The 20,470-nt window shown below is 46.9% G+C and overlaps 1 protein-coding gene across 1 annotated transcript; it reads right to left on the minus strand.

The window, feature by feature from the left end:
* Window positions 1-1,155: 1,155 nt before the first annotated feature.
* On the minus strand, window positions 1,156-4,804 carry LOC103631713 (MDIS1-interacting receptor like kinase 1). The gene is made up of 2 exons (XM_008652799.2): window positions 1,878-4,804; window positions 1,156-1,786 (listed from the first exon to the last, which is right to left on the minus strand). The coding sequence occupies exons 1-2, from the start codon at window positions 4,585-4,587 to the stop codon at window positions 1,374-1,376; spliced, it is 3,123 nt and encodes a 1,040-aa protein (XP_008651021.1). The 5' UTR covers window positions 4,588-4,804; the 3' UTR covers window positions 1,156-1,373.
* Between the last annotated feature and the right edge of the window lie 15,666 nt (window positions 4,805-20,470).

The raw sequence follows: 20,470 nt of genomic DNA on the forward strand, positions 1-20,470 counted from the left end.
AAGGCAGTGGACTGTGGACCTGACATAGTAATAGTATGGGCCGAAAGGATAGTGTCAGAAAGAAAGAAAGAAAGAAAGGAAGGAAGGAAGGATAGTGTCCTGAAAGAAAGAATGAAAGAAAGAAAGAATAGTGATGGGCCTTGAGTATGAGCATATGAGGCAACCGTGTGTGTTACTGCCTGCCCAGCGGCCCGGCACCTCTTTATCTCAAAATAAATAACAAAATATAATAATTAATAAGAAATGACGCCAATATGGATGACACATAATTATAGGTGTACATTTGGGCCGGGTCTGATGGGCCGGCCCGAAGCACGGAAAAAAAGCACGGCCCAGGTACGGCACGACCCGAAATAATTTAGTGTCGGGCCGGCACGGCCCGTTATATCGAGCCGGGTTTGGGCCGAGGTCACGGCCCATAGGCGGGCACGAGCACGGCCCGTTTAAGGCAGACACGAAATGACTCATATAGAGGCACAAAAAGGCCCATGTATTTATTAAAACCACACTTTCATATACTTGATAAAGAACACAAAGCTAGAGATAATGCTAGTTAGATGTTTTTTGTAGCTTTAAATTAGAGTGTGTGATGTAATTTTACTTTTGTTATGAACATTAGACAATAAACTGAACTTACGAACTTTGTATAGAGCTGATTATACTCTTTTTCCTTCTAACAAAATGATTTATAAACCGGGTAGTCATTGCATAGCTGTGGTAACTTTAATACAAATATTAAGTTTGATTTTGTTCAAATTTATTTGTCTTATATGTGTTTTTTTAATTTAGGGCTCTAATGTGAATTTTGGGCCAAAACTGAATTTCGGGCCAAAAATTGAATTTCGGGCTTTTATAATTTCGGGTCGCCCGAAATGAGCCCGGCACGTTTAACCAATTACGGGCCAGACCGTGGGCCGAGGGCTAGGCCCATGGGCCGGGCCGGCCCGGCCCGGCCCGAAATTCAAACGGGCCAGACCGGGCCGAAATTCAAACGGACCGGACCGGCCCGAAATTCAAACAATACGGGCCTTTTCGAGCTTGGGCCGGGCCGGGCCGGGTGGCCCGAATGTACACCTCTACATATAATGTTCTTGTGGGCGCCCTGGTGTTATTACAGGAAACAAAGAGCAAAGTCAGTAGACCGTTAATGGCATGTGTAATCTAAAATGATTTTTTTTCTATTATTCAAAGGGACCAATTGCTTTACATCCTAAAATTGTAAACGTATAAACATTGGTTACATTAGTTTCCTTTCCCTCTGAACATAACCAAAGTATGAACCAAAACTATGGTAAAAAAAATTGTACATGGCATGAGCTACATACAGAGCATACAAGCCCGCTAACGCCAATGCTGTCTTTGGTCACCGCAGTCTATAGGTAACTGGAGTCCGGCGACGTCGTGAACACCGGCTTGTCCTTGTCCACGATGGTGGCGGGCACCGTGGCGCTGCTGCTCTTGCGGCGCGGCTTGGCCTCACCGAGCATGGTCACCACGTCCCGCATCGTGGGCCGGTCTTTCGGGGATTTGGCCGTGCACAGTACCGCGATCCGCAGAACCAGGAGCATCTCCTCCCGGACGTGGTCGACGCGACCGCCGACGCTGGCGTCGAGCAGCTCGTCCACGCCGCTGTTGCTACGCAGCCGCTCCCTGATCCACCCGACGATGTCCTGGCCTTCGCTGTAATCCGGCTCCACCGGCCTCCGCCCCGTGAGGAGCTCCATCAGAACCACTCCAAAGCTGTAGATGTCGCCCTTCAGGTCCACTTTCAGCGTGGATCCATACTCTGCAACAAGTAACCAGATTGACGTCAGTGCAAGATCGCGTTGAGCCTGAAGAACTCGCTGTTCACGTGGGCCGTGGCAACTGACACTGACCTGGCGCGATGTAGCCGTAGGAGCCGGCGAACACGGACACGGTCTCGTGCGCGCGGGCCATGACGCGGGCGAGGCCAAAGTCGGCGATCTTGGCGTCCATGTTGGTGTCGAGGAGCACGTTGCTGGACTTGACGTCGCGGTGGATGACCGGCGGCCGGCAGTCGTGGTGCAGGTACGCGAGCCCGGCCGCGACGCCCGCCGCGACGTTATACCGCGACACCCAGTCCAACAGCATCTTGCCCTTCCCCCGCCCGTGCAGCGCCTCCCACAGGCTGCCGTTCACCATGTACTCGTACAGCACCATCGTATCCAGGTTGTTGCTCACGTAGCCTAGCATGCGCACGACGTTGCGGTGGCGGAGCCGGCCGAGGAGCTTCACCTCGGCGGCGAACTCGCCGCCCGCCTCCACGTCCTGCCGCTCATCGACCGTGGCGACCTCCTCGAGGCACCCGGCCGCGCGCCACAGCTTCTTGACGGCGACAACGGCGTGGTGGCGTGGCATGTCGGCGCGGTAGACCACACCCGTGCCGCCCATCCCCACGATGTTGTCCTCCTTGATGCACGCGAGAACCTCGGCGCTGGTGAAACTCAGCCGCTGGAAGGTCGTGAGGCGCCACGGCCACGCGCCGCTCCCGCCTTCCTCCACCGCCTCGTCGCAGCATACTCCATTGGCGTACCACCGCTGGTACACCTGCTTGCCAAGGAAGACGATGCCGCATGACGCAATCAAGACCGAGATGCCGATCGCCCACCCAGCGGCGATGTGCTTCATGTGTGAGCGCCGGAGGCCAGACGTCTCAGACGAGGAGGCCCGAAGAGAGCTAGCAGCCCCGCACGGCGGCAGTACGCCACCACACAGGCCCGGATTGCCAGCAAGGTCGTCGGGGTTAATCGTCCTCAGCAGACCAGTTGTTGGCACGGGACCAGTAAGGTTGTTGTACGCAAGGTTGAGCATTTCGAGCGCCGGTGAGCCGCCGAAGTTGCTCGGTATCACACCGGAGAAGAAGTTGCTGGAGAGGTCGAGCACAGACAGTGTGGACATCATGGCGATCGCACCAGGGATCTGTCCGGTGAACCGATTACTCCGGAGGTTTAGCGAGACGAGCCTCTCGCACGACGCGAGGCTGGCCGGGATCGCACCGGACAGCCGGTTGCTGGATAAGTCGAGGGCAGACAGCGATGGACACTCGCCAATCTCGTCCGGTACACCGCCGGTCAGCTCGTTGTCGGCCGCCGCGAACGTTTGCAGCGTCCGGATGGACAGGATGTTTGACGGCAGCGCGGACCGCAGCTGGTTGTGCGAGAAGTCGATGAAGGAGAGCGACGTCGAGAGCGCCAGGTCGTCCGGGATCTCTCCGGACAGCTCGTTGCCGGCGAGCTCGAGACGCTGCAGCCGCGGGAGCCCGCCGAGCCCCGCGGGCACCGTGCCGTTGAGCCGGTTGTTGTGAGCGCGCACGCGGACAAGCGACGCGCACGTGGTCAGGCCCGCCGGAATCGGGCCCGTGAAGACATTGTTGAACAGAATCAGCTTCGTCAGGTTGCCGCTGTCGCAGAGGCCGGCCGGCACAGGTCCAGACAATGCGTTCGTCGACACGTCGAGCCACTGCAGCGGCTGCGTGCTGCCGAGCGACGGCGGCAACGGGCCGGTGAGGGAGTTGTTCCACAGCTCCAACACCTCCAGCTTGGGGAGGTCGCCGATTGCCGCCGGGATACCTCCCTTGAGCCTGTTGCACATGAGGTTGAGCAGCTGCAGGTTGGCGAGCTGCCCCAGCTCCACCGGAATCGTGCCGGTGAGCGTGTTGTCGGAGATGTCCAGCATGACCAGGGAGGTGAGGTTGCCGATCTCCTTGGGTATCGGGCCGCCAATGTTGTTCTTGTATAGGTAGACGGTGTTGAGGTACGACAACCGGCCGAATTCCGGCGGGATGGGGCCTTCCAGTTTGCCGATCGCCAGGTCGAGATACTGGAGGTTGGCGAGGTTGCCAATCGCGGCCGGGATCGTGCCTGTGAACTCATTAGAGCCAATGATGAGCTGCTCCAATGCGGACATCTCGAACAGTTCGGCCGGGATCGCGCCGCCGAGGTTGTTGCCGGAGAGGCCCAAGAACCTGAGCTTCTTGAGCTTCCCGTAGGACTTCGGGATCGTGCCGGAGAAGTAGCCGCCCCTGAAGTCGAGCGTCTCGAGCGCGGTGGCATTGCCGATGTCGGCGGGGAGCGGGCCGGCGAAGTTGTTGCCCGACGCGTTGAGGTGTGCCAGCGAGGCGAGTGCGCCGAGGCCAGCGGGGAAGTGGCCGGCGAAGTTGTTGTCGCTGACATCCAGCTCCTGGAGCGTCGGAATGGACACGAGCACCAGCGGGAGCTCGTGCTCGAACGCATTGCTCTGCAGGATGATCGAGGTGAGCCCGGTGAGGCCGAGGATGTCGTCGGGGATGGTGCCGCTCAGGTTCATGCCGGCGAGGTTGAGGCCGGTGACCACGCCCCGGGCATTGCAGCGCACGCCATCCCAGCTACAACGTGACGAGGCCGACGCCGAATTCCAGCCCCCGAGCTTACCCAAGGGGTCGACGAGCGACGCCTTGACGGCAAGCAACGCCGCGGCCTCATCGCCGGCGGCATTGCACACGGCAATGCAGCACAGGAATGCCAAGGAGAAGGAGAAGGGGAAGAAGAGGTGTGGAGTGCTACCAAGCCTTGGAGTAGCACTTGTCATGCTCGGTTCTTCTGCTGTTCCCTTCTCCTTCACTCCTTCTGCCACCTCCTGCTGTCCTCAGAATGGTGTTTTCATTGCCTTGTTTGAAGCAATAGAGAAATGGAGGGAAACTCGCAGGAAAGTATATAGGGGGGCTCATGTCTATGATTAGGATCAGATTAATCGAATAATTTTATGCGTTTGGAGATGGATTGGATGATAACAAAAATACTTCTTGGTGGCATGATACTGCGTTCGGATACTGCTGCGTTGTTGTAGTGTTAGGTACATGGTTCAGTAGCCTCTGTGGGGCCTTGGATAGCACATGAACAGCTAGGTATGAGAGTGTAAAGGTTGGGAGGAGGCATGGACATAGGCTGGAAATGCCTTTGGAATTATTGAGAGCTCGGGGAGACATGGCCCATGTGGTGAATGGAATGTGTGAAAGGCAGACTGGTCACTCGTCATTGGAGAGAGAGAGAGAGAGAGAGAGAGATTTGTCTTGTTGGGTTAAACAGACGGTATTGCAATCATTGTATAAATGCAGAACATGGGGGTTCCTTACTGGAGTTTATTCTGTATTGTGTTCTTGTAGGCAGGGCACATGCATATAGTCATTTTTGAGTTATGATGAATATTGGAGCTGTGTAAGTGTTGATTAAGCTTGAGGTTACCTTTCTTGTCCTGAAGATATTAGTTTCTGTTAATTTGGTAAGCTTTTTTAAAGTAAATTACTGTCATGAAAGAAAGTAGTTGCACTGTGTCCTGAGTTTGGGAAGCACTGCATACTGGTAACAAGCTGCTTTTATCACCAGTTCGGAAGAAATCAAGACCTCATACAAAAACCCAGCCTGCAATCACTTCACGGAAACAAATAAATCATGCTTCAACCAGGGAAGCATTCTTACCCACAGTGCTTGTCTGAACAATGGAAGCCAACTAAACTGGACAGGCATGGCCGCATGGTTACTGCCAAGATTACTTTATTTGCCTCTGGGTTAGTATAGTGTACCACTAAAAGGAAGCAAAGCTACACAGGAACAGCAGCAAGCGTGCTGTGGGTGTTTAACAAATGACTGATTCTAAAGGCAGTACTTTAATCTCATCTTGCAGTGTACAGTGGAGCTTGTGTCAGTGATCCTTGCAGGTTGGAAATCTATTGGCACAGTAAGATTCGGTTCCAGGTGTCATCGGTAGCTCATGCTTTTTAAAATTTTCTGCTACAAGCTTACAAAGAGTGAAAAGCGAGCAGGAATCTTCTATCCTTGTCTTTTGGTTAGGCTTGCCTGCTGGTAAGTACAGATCACGCTTAATCTCTAAATCATTGGGGGATAAAGATTCCAAGTAAACCTACTATTACCACGTCAGTGAGAGTAATGTTTTTACAGCTTCTCCCCTAAAAAAACTAATGTTTATGCAGCTTCCAATTAAAAAAACAATAAACTAGGCTTCACTTGTTGTGACGTTGCTATTCCAGCTGCTGAAAAAAACCGAAAGTAAAATTGCACTTAGCTGCAAAAGATTAGCATGTTGGTGGAAGCCGGGAGAACATGCATATTGGAAAATTATTGTTAGTTAGGCATTGGGCATTTTGGTACAGAAGCATATGCACAACTTGTCCAGGCCAAATAATTTCCAACACATGGAAGTCCGATTCTCTCTGATTGAATAGATTCTCGAGGACGTCAAGCTTTGGTTTTAATTTCCTAAAGCACATTGGTGTGCTAGATTATCAATTTTAGGGAACCTTTACCTTTAAGGCACTGTCCTGAACTTTGACACCTTTTAACAAATAAAAATATAATGTCTTGTACGTTAATGTTTTGCATATGGTGGTTCTATAGCATGTAAAATTTGAATCTGTTTTTACCTTATATATGACTTAAAAATAAACTCTCTATAACAATATTCCATTTCTTTATGAATGAGGATGACGCAGCTTCTGCCTTGCATGAAAAAAAAGGTCTTTGTAAAGTTCCTTGTAGTAAATGATCCGCTCTGAAAAAGGTTCTGAACTGAACCTTGGAAAGCACGCATAGTTAGCCAAGCACTTGGGAGTAAACTACTAGTGCAGTAACAGATACTACATGATGGAGCAAAGCTAGCACCACCCAAGCAAGTCCAAGAACTTGAATCAGCGTCATCATGCGGTATCTTCCTTTAATCCTTTTCATGAACCTTCTCCTTTTATGTACTTGTGGAGTCTAGCGAAAGAGGTCTCTACCTGAGTTGGTTAGATAGTCTGAATAACACTTCTCAAGTTTTAAGTTCGACTCCCCGCAGTGGCGCAGTCTGGAAAAGAGTCCCTTCATGTGTCATGCGAGAAGAGAGGAATGCACCGAAATCAGTATGCAACACTTGGTTGACAATTGCGCTTGCATGCATCACACGATTTTGGCAGAGGCTGACGACAAATGCAATTCATACCCACACTATAGCCATCTTCCATCCTGCCGTCTAGACGTACATTTGGCAGCCATCATTTTGCTGTGGGAGACATCTTGGCTATAAACAAGTGCTGGAAAGAACAGGGCAGCAACAGGACCCTTGTCCTCCCCTCGGAAAAGAAAAAGTCAGCCCAACCGACTCAACTGTTTCCACCTTTATCAAGAGTGTACCGTGTGCCATAATACCCCCCCACAAAACTAATCCTCCCTTTGTACTGTAACTGTACTGTACCTCAATTACACAGCAAATAGCATGATGGATGCCTCGCCCACCCTGGCTTCCCTTCCTCTCAGAGAACCTCCTTCCCATGTTACAGATGGATGGGCAATGCAGAGCCATGGTAGCTGCAATGCAACACACACACAATCATGCAAGATGCGGCCACCAACTGCAAGTGCATGCGACTCGGTTACCGCCGCTTTGCTAGCCCACATGCAGGCTCACATGGCCTCCATGCTCCATCCATGGTGGTTGGCCGCGCTCGCTTCTCCACCGCCTTTGTTAATTCTCCAAGGGACAGGGTGGGGCTAAGATGGGAGCCATGTGAAGTCCCCCTCCCCCCTCCTATGCTTTGCAGCAGTTTCTGAAATTCTCTTGTAAGGGTGGATTATTAGGCTCTGCCATTAATTAATTCTCTTGGGAAGGGTGGATTGCTAAGCCAAATGGCACCGGATGCGGTGCAGTTTTCATACTCGCTCAACTCCAGCATCTTGTACAGGTCGCTCCTCTCTCTCTCTCCCTCGCACTCGCTCGACAGCACGCCACGTCGCCACCCCTGGCGGGTAGGGATGGCAACGGGGAATTCCCCGTCGGGTTTTAGCTCCCCAAACCCGTCCCCGCGACAAAAAAATTTCCCCATGGGGATCCCCACGAACGCTTGCGGGGGACATTTCTTCCCCATCTCCGTTCCCCGCGGGGATAAATCCCCGTCGGGGATCCCCATCCCCGCTTAATAAATTATAATTAAATTATACTTCATTTGTTATTAATATAAAATATTGTCACTTATACACATTGTTAGATGTAAAATTCATTATGTGCACATTAAAATCAATGTATTTGTACAACGGGTGATCTCTTGACAAGGTAATTATTTACTTTTATCATTAACTATTACATGAAAACATTATCGCATGTAAGTTTAACGGGTCCCCACGGGGAACGGGGATGAGGAATGCTTCCCCATCCCCGTCCCCGTTTATCCGCCGGGGGAGAACTTTTCCCCATTTACATCCCCGTGGGGGAAGAAACTTCCCCATCCCCATCCCCTAATAGAGGAATTCCCCGCGGGGAATCGGGGATCGGGTCCCCATTGCCATCTCTACTGGCGGGCGGCGGGTACGCACAACTTGGACGAAACCAACAACACGCGTGGAACCAAGGGAGCGGGCCGCAACCGGCCGTGAGCACGCGCAACCGGCCGTGACTTATGATGGCGAGTGGGCCGCTCAGGCACCGTTCGGCCTTCTTTGATGGACTGGGCCATCGAGCGTCCTCCCTCCCTCGTGAAAAGGCCTAAACCCACATTTTGAGAAATTAGTACAATAATAATATTTGTAAACACCCCAAATTTATCAATACATACAAAGGGTAAAATAAATGCATATATCAAAGTTAACAACCACAATCATGATGTACCGATAAATTCATCGAGTGTATATAACAAATTGATAACAAAAGAGTAACTAGTTAGGTGTCTGTGCATTCGCTACTGTTTCTATATATCGTATATGTAGATCTTGTTTAATTAGGATAGTTGTTGATTTAGAAGTAACCATTTCCAGCCAAATACATAAGAAAAAATGGACAGACCCACTGCTCCCACATGAGCAAATACATAAGAAAACTAAAGCAAAAATGAAAGGCGACTCAGTGGTCACGATAGAGTTGGAATATAGCTGATAAGTAAGTCTAACAACACATGCATCATGGGCACCAAAGTAGTAAATAAGTTATCTAACCATTGTGATGCTACCTTATATTATATTTATATTATATTGGGTAGTTTACAAGGTGGACGGACACATTCGAAGTGAAACTCTATTGCTCACTGGATGCCGATATTTGCATTCAGTATTTACATCTTCAAGTTGAAGTGCATTACATCTTAAGCTGCATTGAGACGGATGGCATCAAAAGTAGACCACTAAGGAAATGTATCATAGCTAGCAAGCACTCAAGCAACTGTGCATTTCCAGCAAGGTCGTTCTTACACAATATCTAACAAAAGTTTGTAGTTTCTCGTTCCAAATGCAGGAAATATTAAGGGTGTGTTTGGTAGATGTATAATAGTGTTTAGATGAGAGTCAAGTAAGGACGAGGTAAACACCGGAGTAGTTTTTTGGCAGGCGGTGTGATCCCAAAAAATTGAGGGGATGGTGTCACCCTCGCCTCATCCTACTTTGACGTCAAACCAAACACACCCTAAGTTTCTTAATACGATTTTGTAACTTACCATGTGTAGCATAGCATTTGTCACACTCGGTTTCAAAAGTCAAACCGAATGCGAACCATGTACGTGCTAGGATCAGAACTCACGTACATAACGACTACATAAATGGCATATCATTGCACAATACTTGAAAACAAAAGAGGTATTTAACATAACATTATGCAATAACACTTATGCGGAAACATAAGCATTGAAAAATAAGGGAGAACATGGCCCTGGACAGGCAGCTGATTAGGGGAGATCGTAGGCCTAGCCTTCATGCTTGGCGAAGTCTTGGAACTATTGAAGATCAACATAAGCAACATCTTCTTCTTTGCCTGAGCATAGTTTGTACCAAAGGAACCTGGTGTTTGTATGAAAGCAAGAGTGAGTACACATCAACGTACTCAGCAAATGCCCCATTCGGCTGAGGTGGGCTAGCTTTATATGGGGTTAGGCTTAAGCAGTTTCTTTTAATACATCAAGTTTTATCATTAATATAAGCTAGGTTTTAACATTAATCCCAAAATATTAGCTCAAGGGATATCTCCTCATAGAGGAAATATCAGTACCTATATCCATGTTCATCATAATCAAAACCAAGGTTGTTTTCGAGGGAGTGAATCCTTCCATAGGCACTGTCAAAAGGTTGTTTTTAGATGGGTTGATCTATTGGAAGAAGGCTGGTGCTAAACATCATGAAAATATTGGGCTTGCAACTGCTTTAAATATGGTCTTGGCTAATACTAGTGCTACAGTCTAGTCTATTCGGGCCTGCCTGCACCCTTGCTTCCGTTTCTTCTCTTTTGTTGTTGTAGAGAAGGCAGGGGTGCTAGTTTAGTATTGCTTTGGTCCAGTTGTTTTCCACCCTATGGGTTTTGTACTTTGGTCCATTTTGTACCTTTTTTCCTATCTTAATATAATGATGCGCAACTCTCGTTTGAGAAAAAAACCATAGTCATAACCATCGTACCATTGTATCTCTAATCAAAAGAGCTCCCAAAGACCGCTCTTAACTGTGAGCATGGCTGATATACCACTTTATTAACCCTCTGCAAAGGGGTTCTAGCCTCCCCATTAATCACTTCCGAGGTGATCCGGTGGGGTTTCATTGCATAGCCTTTACAAATATTTCACAAAGGTATAGCTGCCCATTAGGTTTCACGGGTCATACAAACATAGCACATCTCCCTAAGGGGTGACTAACAAAAGCAAATGAAATAACCTTTTCATCCAGCCTTAGCAGAGCAATCACTATGCCCCCGCCTCCATTAGTGGCACGACGACAAAGCAAACTACACCTAATGTTCATCTAATTAATTAGCTAAGGACGTTCCATACCACCCTCATGCCTGCATTGTTTTTCCAGGTAGTCATCCAATGATCCGATCCTTACAAAGAAGTACTCGGGACACAGCCCGAGCCTCCTTGATATCACAAATCCATAATCAAAATCTTAGAATCATTATATCTTAAATATGTCTCATCATGTACATTAATTAAGTTTAAGCACTAATATAAAAGCTAATCATCATAGCCCAACCCAAAAAGGTAACAAGAACAAGATAAAAGAAAGCTAGTAAATCCTTAGGTTGAATCATGTTGTACGGGAATGTAAGTTTTCCTGTGAATATAACATAATAGGTTAGAGGACACTTGTCTTCACCGAACAGATACTTAGAGGCTTCAACCTTATATAACTTGAAGAACCTACTCTCTTCGTTTTCCAAGCTTGATCATCGACTCCTTGAAGCTCAGAAAACATATCACGTCCTATTCACGACATGCAACCAATCACGAACAGGCATGTGAAAAAACAAATAAACATACTGAAAGAGAAATTGGGTTAACCATTTCCTATAATTAATTTTGGTGGTTGACGACCAACGCAAACATGTGGACTAACTAGTTTGTCTAGAATTCATGTATTACAGGTGCATAAGGTTCAACACAAACCAAGAAAGAAATCAGTTAGGGACACAATTTTATTGGAGCAAAAAGGACTTGAGTGTGCTGAAAAATGGCGCACCAGACTGTCCGGTGCACCAAGGCCGTACAGATGTCAACCAGCCACTCTCGGGAATTTGGAGACACACTCCGCTATAATTCACCGGACTGTCCGGTGTGCCACCGGACTGTCCGGTGAGCCAGCGGAGCAACAACTCCCCGCGCCAACGGTCGACTCTACAAAGTGCTACAGTGATGAACAGTGCCGCGACAGAGCCAGAAGCGCAGAAGTCAGAGCGCACCGGACTGTCCGGTGCAGCTAGAAGACAAACGCCCCCAACGGTCAACTTCTCAGAACCCTAACGGTTGCGCTGACGTGGCGCGCACCGGACAGTGCACAGTGGCTGTCCGGCGGCGCACCATCGCTAGCAGCCTTGGCCAAGGCTACAAGGTGGTTGGGGGCTATAAATACCCCCAACCACCACAGCCTTTGGAATCTAAGTTTTTCTGAAGATCACATTCAATACAAGAGCTAGAGCATTCACTCCAAGACACATTTCCAAAGATCAAACCCTCTCCAAGTCTCGAATTCATCTCAACCACTTAGTGACTTGAGAGTGTATGTGTTTGTGTTCGTTTGCACTCTTGTTGCTTGGATTGCCTTTCTTCCTTCCTCACTTCTTTTCTAAGTGCTTGTAAGCAAAGCAAGAGACACCTAAGAGTGTGGTGGTCCTTGCGGGGTCTTAGTGACCCGTGTGATTAAGGGAAAGGCTCACTCGGTCTAAGTGACTGTTTGAGAGAGGGAAAGGGTTGAAATAGACCTGGTCTTTGTGACCTCCTCAACGGGGACTAGGTTCTTTGGAACCGAACATCGGTAAAACAAATCATCGTGTTCACTCGCCTTGATTCTTGTTTGATTTGTTTTCCCCTCTCTAACGTTTCCTTGCTAGTGTGAATTTGAGTTGGCTCCCATACGTTATCCGCAATCCTTGAGCAACTCCTAGCAAGAGAGATATTCTTTTGGACTTGAATTTAATTCTAACGCTAACCCCAACTTGTAGTGTGCGTTTAAAGTAATAAATTTCAGGTTTCGCCTATTCACCCCCCTCTAGGCGATTTTCAATTGGTATCAGAGCCAGTGCTTCATTAAGAGCCTAAACAACTCGAAGTGATGTCTGGAGATCACGCCAAGAGGGAGGTCATGACCGGCGACAAGCCCGCGAGCTCGGGGAGGACTCTCTCGAGAGAGTCTGGCAACAAGCATAAGGAGGAATCCTCTTCCTCCATCAAGTCACATCGGAGAGGTGACAAGAAGAAGAAGATGAAGAAGGTGGTCTACTACGAGACCGACTCTTCGTCACCATCCACATCAAGCTCCGAGTCGTCCACTACTTCTAAGCGCCATGAGCGAAAGAAGTATAGTAAGATGCCCATACGCTATCCCCGTATTTTAAAGCGCGCTCCATTACTTTCTGTTCCCCTAAGTAAACCACCATATTTTGATGGTGAAGGTTATTGTATGTGAAAGTCGCCTAGAGGGGGGTGAATAGGCGGAATCTGAAAATTATAAACTTAAGCACACACTACAAGCCGGGGTTAGCGTTAGAAATGAATTCGAGTTCGAGAGAGAGGGGAAAACAAATCGACCAAGAAATAAAGCAGATGAACACGATGATTTGTTTTACCGAGGTTCGGTTCTAAAGAACCTAGTCCCCGTTGAGGTGGTCACAAAGATTGTGTCTCTTTCAACCCTTTCCCTCTCTCAACGGCCACTTAGACTGAGTGAGCTTTCTCCTTAATCAAACAGGTCACTTAGACCCCACAAGGACCACCACACACTTGGTGTCTCTTGCTTTGATTATAATTCGCTTGGGAACAAGAATGAGGAAGGAAGAAAGCGATCCAAGCAACAAGAGCACAAAGAACACGAACAAACTCTCTCTCAAGTCACTAGGTGAGTGGAATGTATTTGGGACTTGGAGAGGCTTTGATTCTATTGAAAATGTGTCTTGGAGTGAATGCACTAGCTTTTGTATTGAATGTGAAGTGCTGGAAACTTGGATGCTTGGAGTGGTGGTGGTTGGGGGGTATTTATAGCCCTCAACCGCCACATAGCCATTGAGGATGGCTGCTGTCGATGGGCGCACCGGACAGTCCGGTGCGCCTTTGACTTCTGTGCTCTGACTATGCGCGCACTGTTCTTCACTGTTCAGCGGTCAGTGCGGCTTTTGCAGTCGACCGTTGCACGAGTAGTCGTTGCTCCGCTGGTGCACCGGACAGTCCGGTGGCACACCAGACAATCCGGTGAATTATAGCGGAGCACGCTCTGAGAAACTCGAGAGTGGAGAGTTGGACGTTGTACGGTCCTTGGGCACCGGACACTGTCCGGTGGCACACCGGACAGTCAGGTGCGCCAGACCAGGGGATACTCAGTTTCTTTGCTCCTTTGAGTTTGATCCCTAACTTCAATCTTTTTATTGATTTGTGTTGAACCTTTATGCACCTGTAGAATATATAATCTAGAGCAAACTAGTTAGTCCAATATTTGCGTTGGGCATTCAACCACCAAAATTATTTATAAGAAAAGGTTAAACCCTATTTCCCTTTCAATCTCCCCCTTTTTGGTGATTGATGCCAACACAAACCAAAGCAAATAAATAGGTGCAGAATTGAACTAGTTTGCATAAGGTAAGTACATAGGTTACTTGGAATTAAACCAATTTATAATTTCACTAGACATGCATGGATTGCTTTCTTTTATTTAACATTTTGGACCACATTTGCACCACTTGTTTTGTTTTTGCAAATCCCTTTTTGGAAAATATTTTCAAAGTCTTTTGCAAATAGTCAAAGGTATATGAGTAAGATTGCAAGAAGCATTTTCAAGATTTGAAATTTTCTCCCCTGTTTCAAATGCTTTTCCTTTGACTAAACAAAACTCCCTCTTAATGAAATTCTCCTCTTAGTTTTCAAAAGGGTTTTAATAGATACCAATTGGAAGTATATTTAGATGCTAGTTTTGAAAATATATCTTTAAATATACCAATTGAAAATATCACCAATTGAAGAAATTGCTTATCATAAGATACCAATTGGAAAAACAAACTTTTGTAAATATATCAAAATTTTTAAGTTGGTGGTGCGGTCCTTTTGCTTTGGGCTTAATATTTTCTCCCCCTTTGGCATTAATCGCCAAAAAATAAAGACTTTTGAGAGCCCTCTTTTTTATTTTCTCCCCTATTGGTAAAAGTAATTATGAGTGAAAGATTATACCAATTGGAGAGTGATGTGGAGTGACGGTGAAGGATAAATGATACGTTAGACTGGAGTGGAAGCCTTGTCTTCGCCGAAGACTCTATTTCCCTTTCAATCTACGACTAAGTATAGAAATACACTTGAAAACACATTAGTCGTATTCATGAAAAATATATGATCAAAGGTATGTAAATGAGCTATGTGTGCAATGTTTTAATCAAAATTCCAAGAATCAAGAATATTTAGCTCATTCCTAAGTTTGCTAAGGGTTTTCTCATCTAATGGTTTGGTAAAGATATCGGCTAATTGTTCTTTGGTGCTAACATAAGCAATCTCGATATCCCCCCTTTGTTGGTGATCCCTCAAAAAGTGATATCGAATGTCTATGTGCTTAGTGCGGCTGTGTTCAACGGGAGTATTGAAAGGGAAATGTGCCCTTGGGCCATTTCTAAGTATTTTGGTGATTTAGTGTCCAACACAAGTGCCTAAGTGTAAAATGGTGGACAAAGTATGAATCAAGGATAAAGGTATGTTTCTCAGACTTAGTACATTGTTTTATGGACTAATGTATTGTGTCTAAGTGCTGGAAACAGGAAAAATCCAATTGGAAATGTCTTGGATCGAGCAGCCAAGACTCTGCTCAGTCTGGGAGCACCGGACTGTCCGGTGGTGCACCAGACAGTGTCTGGTGCGCCAGGCTGGCTCGAGCGAACTGGCCGCTCTCGGGAATTCATCGGCGACGTACGGCTATAATTCACCGGACTGTCCGGTGTGCACCGGACTGTCCGGTGAGCCAACGGTCGGCCGGGCCAACGGTCGGCCGCGCGATCTGCGCGGGACACGTGGCCGAGCCAATGGCTAGAAGGGGGCACCGGACTGTCCGGTGTGCCAACGGCTCTCAGGCTGCCAACGGTCGACTGCGCCACTTTTAGAAGGAAATCGGGCACCGGACAGTGTCCGGTGTGCACCAGACTGTCCGGTGCGCCAGTCGACAGAAGGCAAGATCAGCCTTCCTAGAATGCTCTCAACGGCTCCTAGCTGCCTTGGGGCTATAAAAGGGACCCCTAGGCGCATGGAGGAAGACACCAAGCATCCTTTGAGCATTGTTGATCACTGACACATCATTCTTGCGCACTTGTTCGACATTCTAGTGATTTGAGCTCCGTTCTAGTGTGATAGTCATTTGAGCTTAAGTCTGGGTCTTGTGTGTGCGTATTTGCTGTGATCTTAGTGTCTTGTGTGAGTTGCTAATCCCTCCCTTGCTCCGTGATTCTTTGTGAACTTCAAGTGTAAGGGCGAGAGGCTCCAAGTTGTGGAGATTCCTCGCAAACGGGATTAAGAAAAGCAAAGCAAAACACCGTGGTATTCAAGTGGGTCTTTGGACCGCTTGAAAGGGGTTGATTGCAACCCTCGTCCGTTGGGACGCCACAACGTGGAGTAGGCAAGCGTTGGTCTTGGCCGAACCACAGGATAACCACCGTGCCATCTCTGTGATTGATATCTTTTTGGTTATTGTGTTTTGTTGAAACTCCTTTCTTGCCACTTGGCAATTAGTGTGCTAACGCTTAACCAAGTTTTGTGGCATTAAGTTTAAGTTTCACAGGATCACCTATTCACCCCCCTCTAGGTGCTCTCAATTGGTATCGGAGCCGTTCTCTTCAAGAAGGGACTAATCGCCCGAATAGATGGATCATAAGGGAAAGGGGATGGTGGTCAACAACAACGAGAAGGAGTCTATCTTCAACGAGCCGAAGGATGACAAGCCTACCGACTCGGGCTCGGGCCACAAGCGCAAAGATGGGAAGAAGAAGAAGACAAGACACATCAAGGAGATCGTCTACTACGACGACAGCGATGAGTCCTCTTCTTCCCAAAAGGACAACGACGACTACGAGAAAAAGAAAACGGTCAATTCGAACTTTTCTTTTGATTACTCTCGTATTCCTCAAAGTACAAATGCTCATTTATTATCTATTCCACTTGGTAAACCTCCTCATTTTGATGGAGAGGACTACGGATTTTGGAGTCACAAAATGCGTAGTCACTTGTTCTCTCTCCATCCTAGTATATGGGAGATTGTAGAGAGTGGAATGCAATTTGATAGTACGGATAGTCCCTTATTCATTAATGAGCAAATTCATAAAAATGCACAAGCTACTACTGTTCTTCTAGCTTCATTGTGCAGGGATGAATACCACAAAGTGAGTGGCTTGGATAACGCCAAGCAAATTTGGGACACTCTCAAGATCTCTCATGAGGGGAACGACGTCACAATGCTCACCAAGATGGAGTTGGTGGAGGGCGAACTCGGGAGATTCGCAATGATAAGGGGAGAAGAGCCAACCCAAACGTACAACCGGCTCAAGACCCTTGTCAACAAGATAAGAAGCTATGGAAGCACGCGATGGACGGACCACGACGTCGTCCGCCTAATGCTAAGGTCTTTTACTGTCCTTGATCCTCATCTTGTGAACAATATTCGTGAGAATCCTAGGTACACCAAGATGACGCCCGAGGAGATACTTGGAAAGTTCGTGAGCGGGCGAATGATGATCAAGGAAGCAAGATACGTGGACGACACATTGAATGGTCCAATCAATGAGCCTCAACCTCTTGCTCTCAAGGCAACAAGAGGCAAGGAGACGCTACCTAGCAAGGTGGCACAAATTGAGGCGGCCGGACTTAATGATGAAGAGATGGCCCTCATCATCAAGAGATTCAAGACGGCGCTAAAAGGTCGCAAGGAGCACCCCAACAAGAACAAGATGAAGGGGAAGCGCTCCTGCTTCAAATGTGGTAAGATTGGTCATTTTATAGCTAATTGTCCCGACAATGATAGTGACCAGGAAAAGAAGAATGGAAAGTGGGAAAAGAAGAAAAACTACAAGAAGGCGAAGGGCGAGGCACATCTTGGAAAGGAGTGGGATTCAGATTGCTCCTCGTCCGACTCCGACAATGAAGGACTCGCCGCCACCGCCTTCAACAAACCATCCCTCTTCCCCAACGAGCGTCACACATGCCTTATGGCAAGGGAGAAGAAGGTATGTACTCGAAACTCTACTTATGCTTCTTCAAGTGAGGACGAATCTAGTGATGAGGATGAAATAGATTATTCATGTTTATTTAAGGGCCTAGATAGAACCAAGGTAGATAAAATTAATAATTGATTGATGCCTTGAATGATAAGAATAGGCTTTTAGAAAAACAAGAGGATTTGTTGTATGAAGAACATGACAAATTTGTAGAAGCACAAAAATCTCATGCCTTAGAAGTTAAAAGAAATGAAATGCTTTCTTGTGAATTATCTTCTTGCCATGAGACAATTTCTAGCTTAAGGAGCATTCATGATGATCTAAATGCTAAGTTAGAAAAAGCTAGTAAATCAACAACTTGTGTAGAAAATGTTGTTATTTGCAATAGATGTAAAGATATTGATATTGATGCTTGTAGTGAACACATAGCTTCTATTGTTAAATTAAGTGACGAAGTGGCTAGTCTTAATGCCCAACTTAAGACTAGCAAGAGTGATTTTGACAAACTAAAATTTGCTAGGGATGCCTACACGGTTGGTAGACACCCCTCAATTAAGGATGGGCTTGGTTTCAAGAGGGAAGCCAAGAACTTGACAAGCCATAAGGCTCCCATCTCCGCTAAAGAGAAAGGGAAGGCCCCTATGGCAAGTAGTACTAAAAAGAACCATGCTTTTATGTACAATGATAGAAGACAATCTCATAGGAGTTGTAATGCTTTTGATTCACATGCCTATGATTCTTATGCTATGTTTGCTTCTAGTTCTTCCTATATGCATGGTAGAGATATGCCTAAGAAAAATATTCATCATGTGCCTAGAAAGAATATTGTTCATGTTTCTAGGAAAGTTATGAATGGACCCTCTACAATTTATCATGCTTTAAATGCTTCATTTGCTATTTGTAGAAAGGATAGGAAGATAGTTGCTAGGAAATTATGGGCAAAATGCAAGGGTGATAAAACTTGCATTTGGGTCCCTAAGACAATTGTGACTAACCTTGTAGGACCCAACAAGAGTTGGGTACCTAAGACCCAAGCCTAAATTTGCCTTGCAGGTTTATGCATCCGGGGGTTCAAGCTGGATTATCGACAGCGGATGCACAAACCATATGACGGGGGAGAAGAAGATGTTCACCTCCTACGTCAAGAATAAGGATTCCCAAGATTCAATCATATTCGGTGATGGGAACCAAGGCAAGGTGAAAGGTTTAGGCAAAATTGCAATATCAAATGAGCACTCTATCTCTAATGTGTTTTTAGTTGAGTCTCTTGGATATAATTTACTATCTGTTAGTCAATTATGTAATATGGGATATAATTGTCTATTTACAAATATAGATGTGTCTGTCTTTAGAAGAAGTGATGGTTCATTAGCTTTTAAGGGTGTATTAGACGACAAACTTTATTTAGTTGATTTTGCAAAAGAGGAGGCCGGTCTAGATGCATGCTTAATTGCTAAGACTAGCATGGGCTGGCTGTGGCATCGCCGCTTAGCACATGTGGGGATGAAGAACCTTCACAAGCTTCTAAAGGGAGAACACGTGATAGGTTTGACTAACGTGCAATTCGAAAAAGATAGACCTTGTGCAGCTTGTCAAGCAGGTAAACAAGTGGGAGGAGCGCATCACAGCAAGAATGTGATGACCACATCAAGACCCCTGGAGCTGCTACATATGGACCTCTTCGGACCCGTCGCCTATCTGAGCATAGGAGGAAGTAAGTATGGACTAGTTATTGTTGATGACTTTTCCCGCTTCACTTGGGTATTCTTTTTGCAGGATAAGTCTGAAACCCAAGGGACCCTCAAGCGCTTCCTAAGGAGAGCTCAAAATGAGTTTGAGCTCAAGGTGAAGAAGATAAGGAGCGACAACGGGTCCGAATTCAAGAATCTTCAAGTGGAGGAGTTCCTTGAGGAGGAGGGGATCAAGCACGAGTTCTCCGCTCCCTACACACCTCAGCAAAATGGTGTGGTAGAGAGGAAGAACAAGACGCTCATCGATATGGTGAGGACTATGCTTGGAGAGTTCATGACCCCCGAGTGCTTTTGGTCGGAAGCCGTGAACACGGCTTGCCACGCCATTAATAGGGTCTACCTTCATCGCCTCCTCAAGAAGACGTCGTATGAGCTACTAACCGGTAACAAACCAAATGTTTCGTATTTTCGAGTTTTTGGGAGTAAATGCTACATTCTAGTGAAGAAGGGTAGGAATTCCAAATTTGCTCCCAAAGCCGTAGAAGGGTTTTTGTTAGGTTATGACTCAAATACAAAGGCGTATAGGGTCTTCAACAAATCATCGGGTTTGATTGAAGTCTCTAGCGACGTTGTATTTGATGAGACTAATGGCTCTCCAAGAGAGCAAGTTGTTGATCTTGATGATATAGATGAAGAAGACGTTCCAACGGCCGCAATGCGCACCATGGCAATTGGAGATCTGAGGCCACTGGAACAAAAGGAGCAAGATCAGCCGTCTTCCTCAACGATGGTGCATCCCCCAACTCAAGATGATGAACAAGTTCATCAAAAGGAGGCGTGTGATCAAGGGGGAGCACAAGATGATCATGTGATGGAGGAAGAAGCGCAACCGGCACCTCCAACCCAAGTTCGAGCGACGATTCAAAGGGATCATCCCGTCGACCAAATTCTGGGTGATATCAGCAAGGGAGTAACTACTCGATCTCGATTAGTTAATTTTTGTGAGCATTACTCTTTTGTCTCTTCTATTGAGCCTTTCAGGGTAGAAGAGGCCTTGCTAGATCCGGACTGGGTGTTGGCCATGCAGGAGGAGCTCAACA

Source organism: Zea mays, chromosome 1, assembly GCF_902167145.1.
Source record: "Zea mays cultivar B73 chromosome 1, Zm-B73-REFERENCE-NAM-5.0, whole genome shotgun sequence".
Taxonomy (NCBI): domain Eukaryota; kingdom Viridiplantae; phylum Streptophyta; class Magnoliopsida; order Poales; family Poaceae; genus Zea; species Zea mays.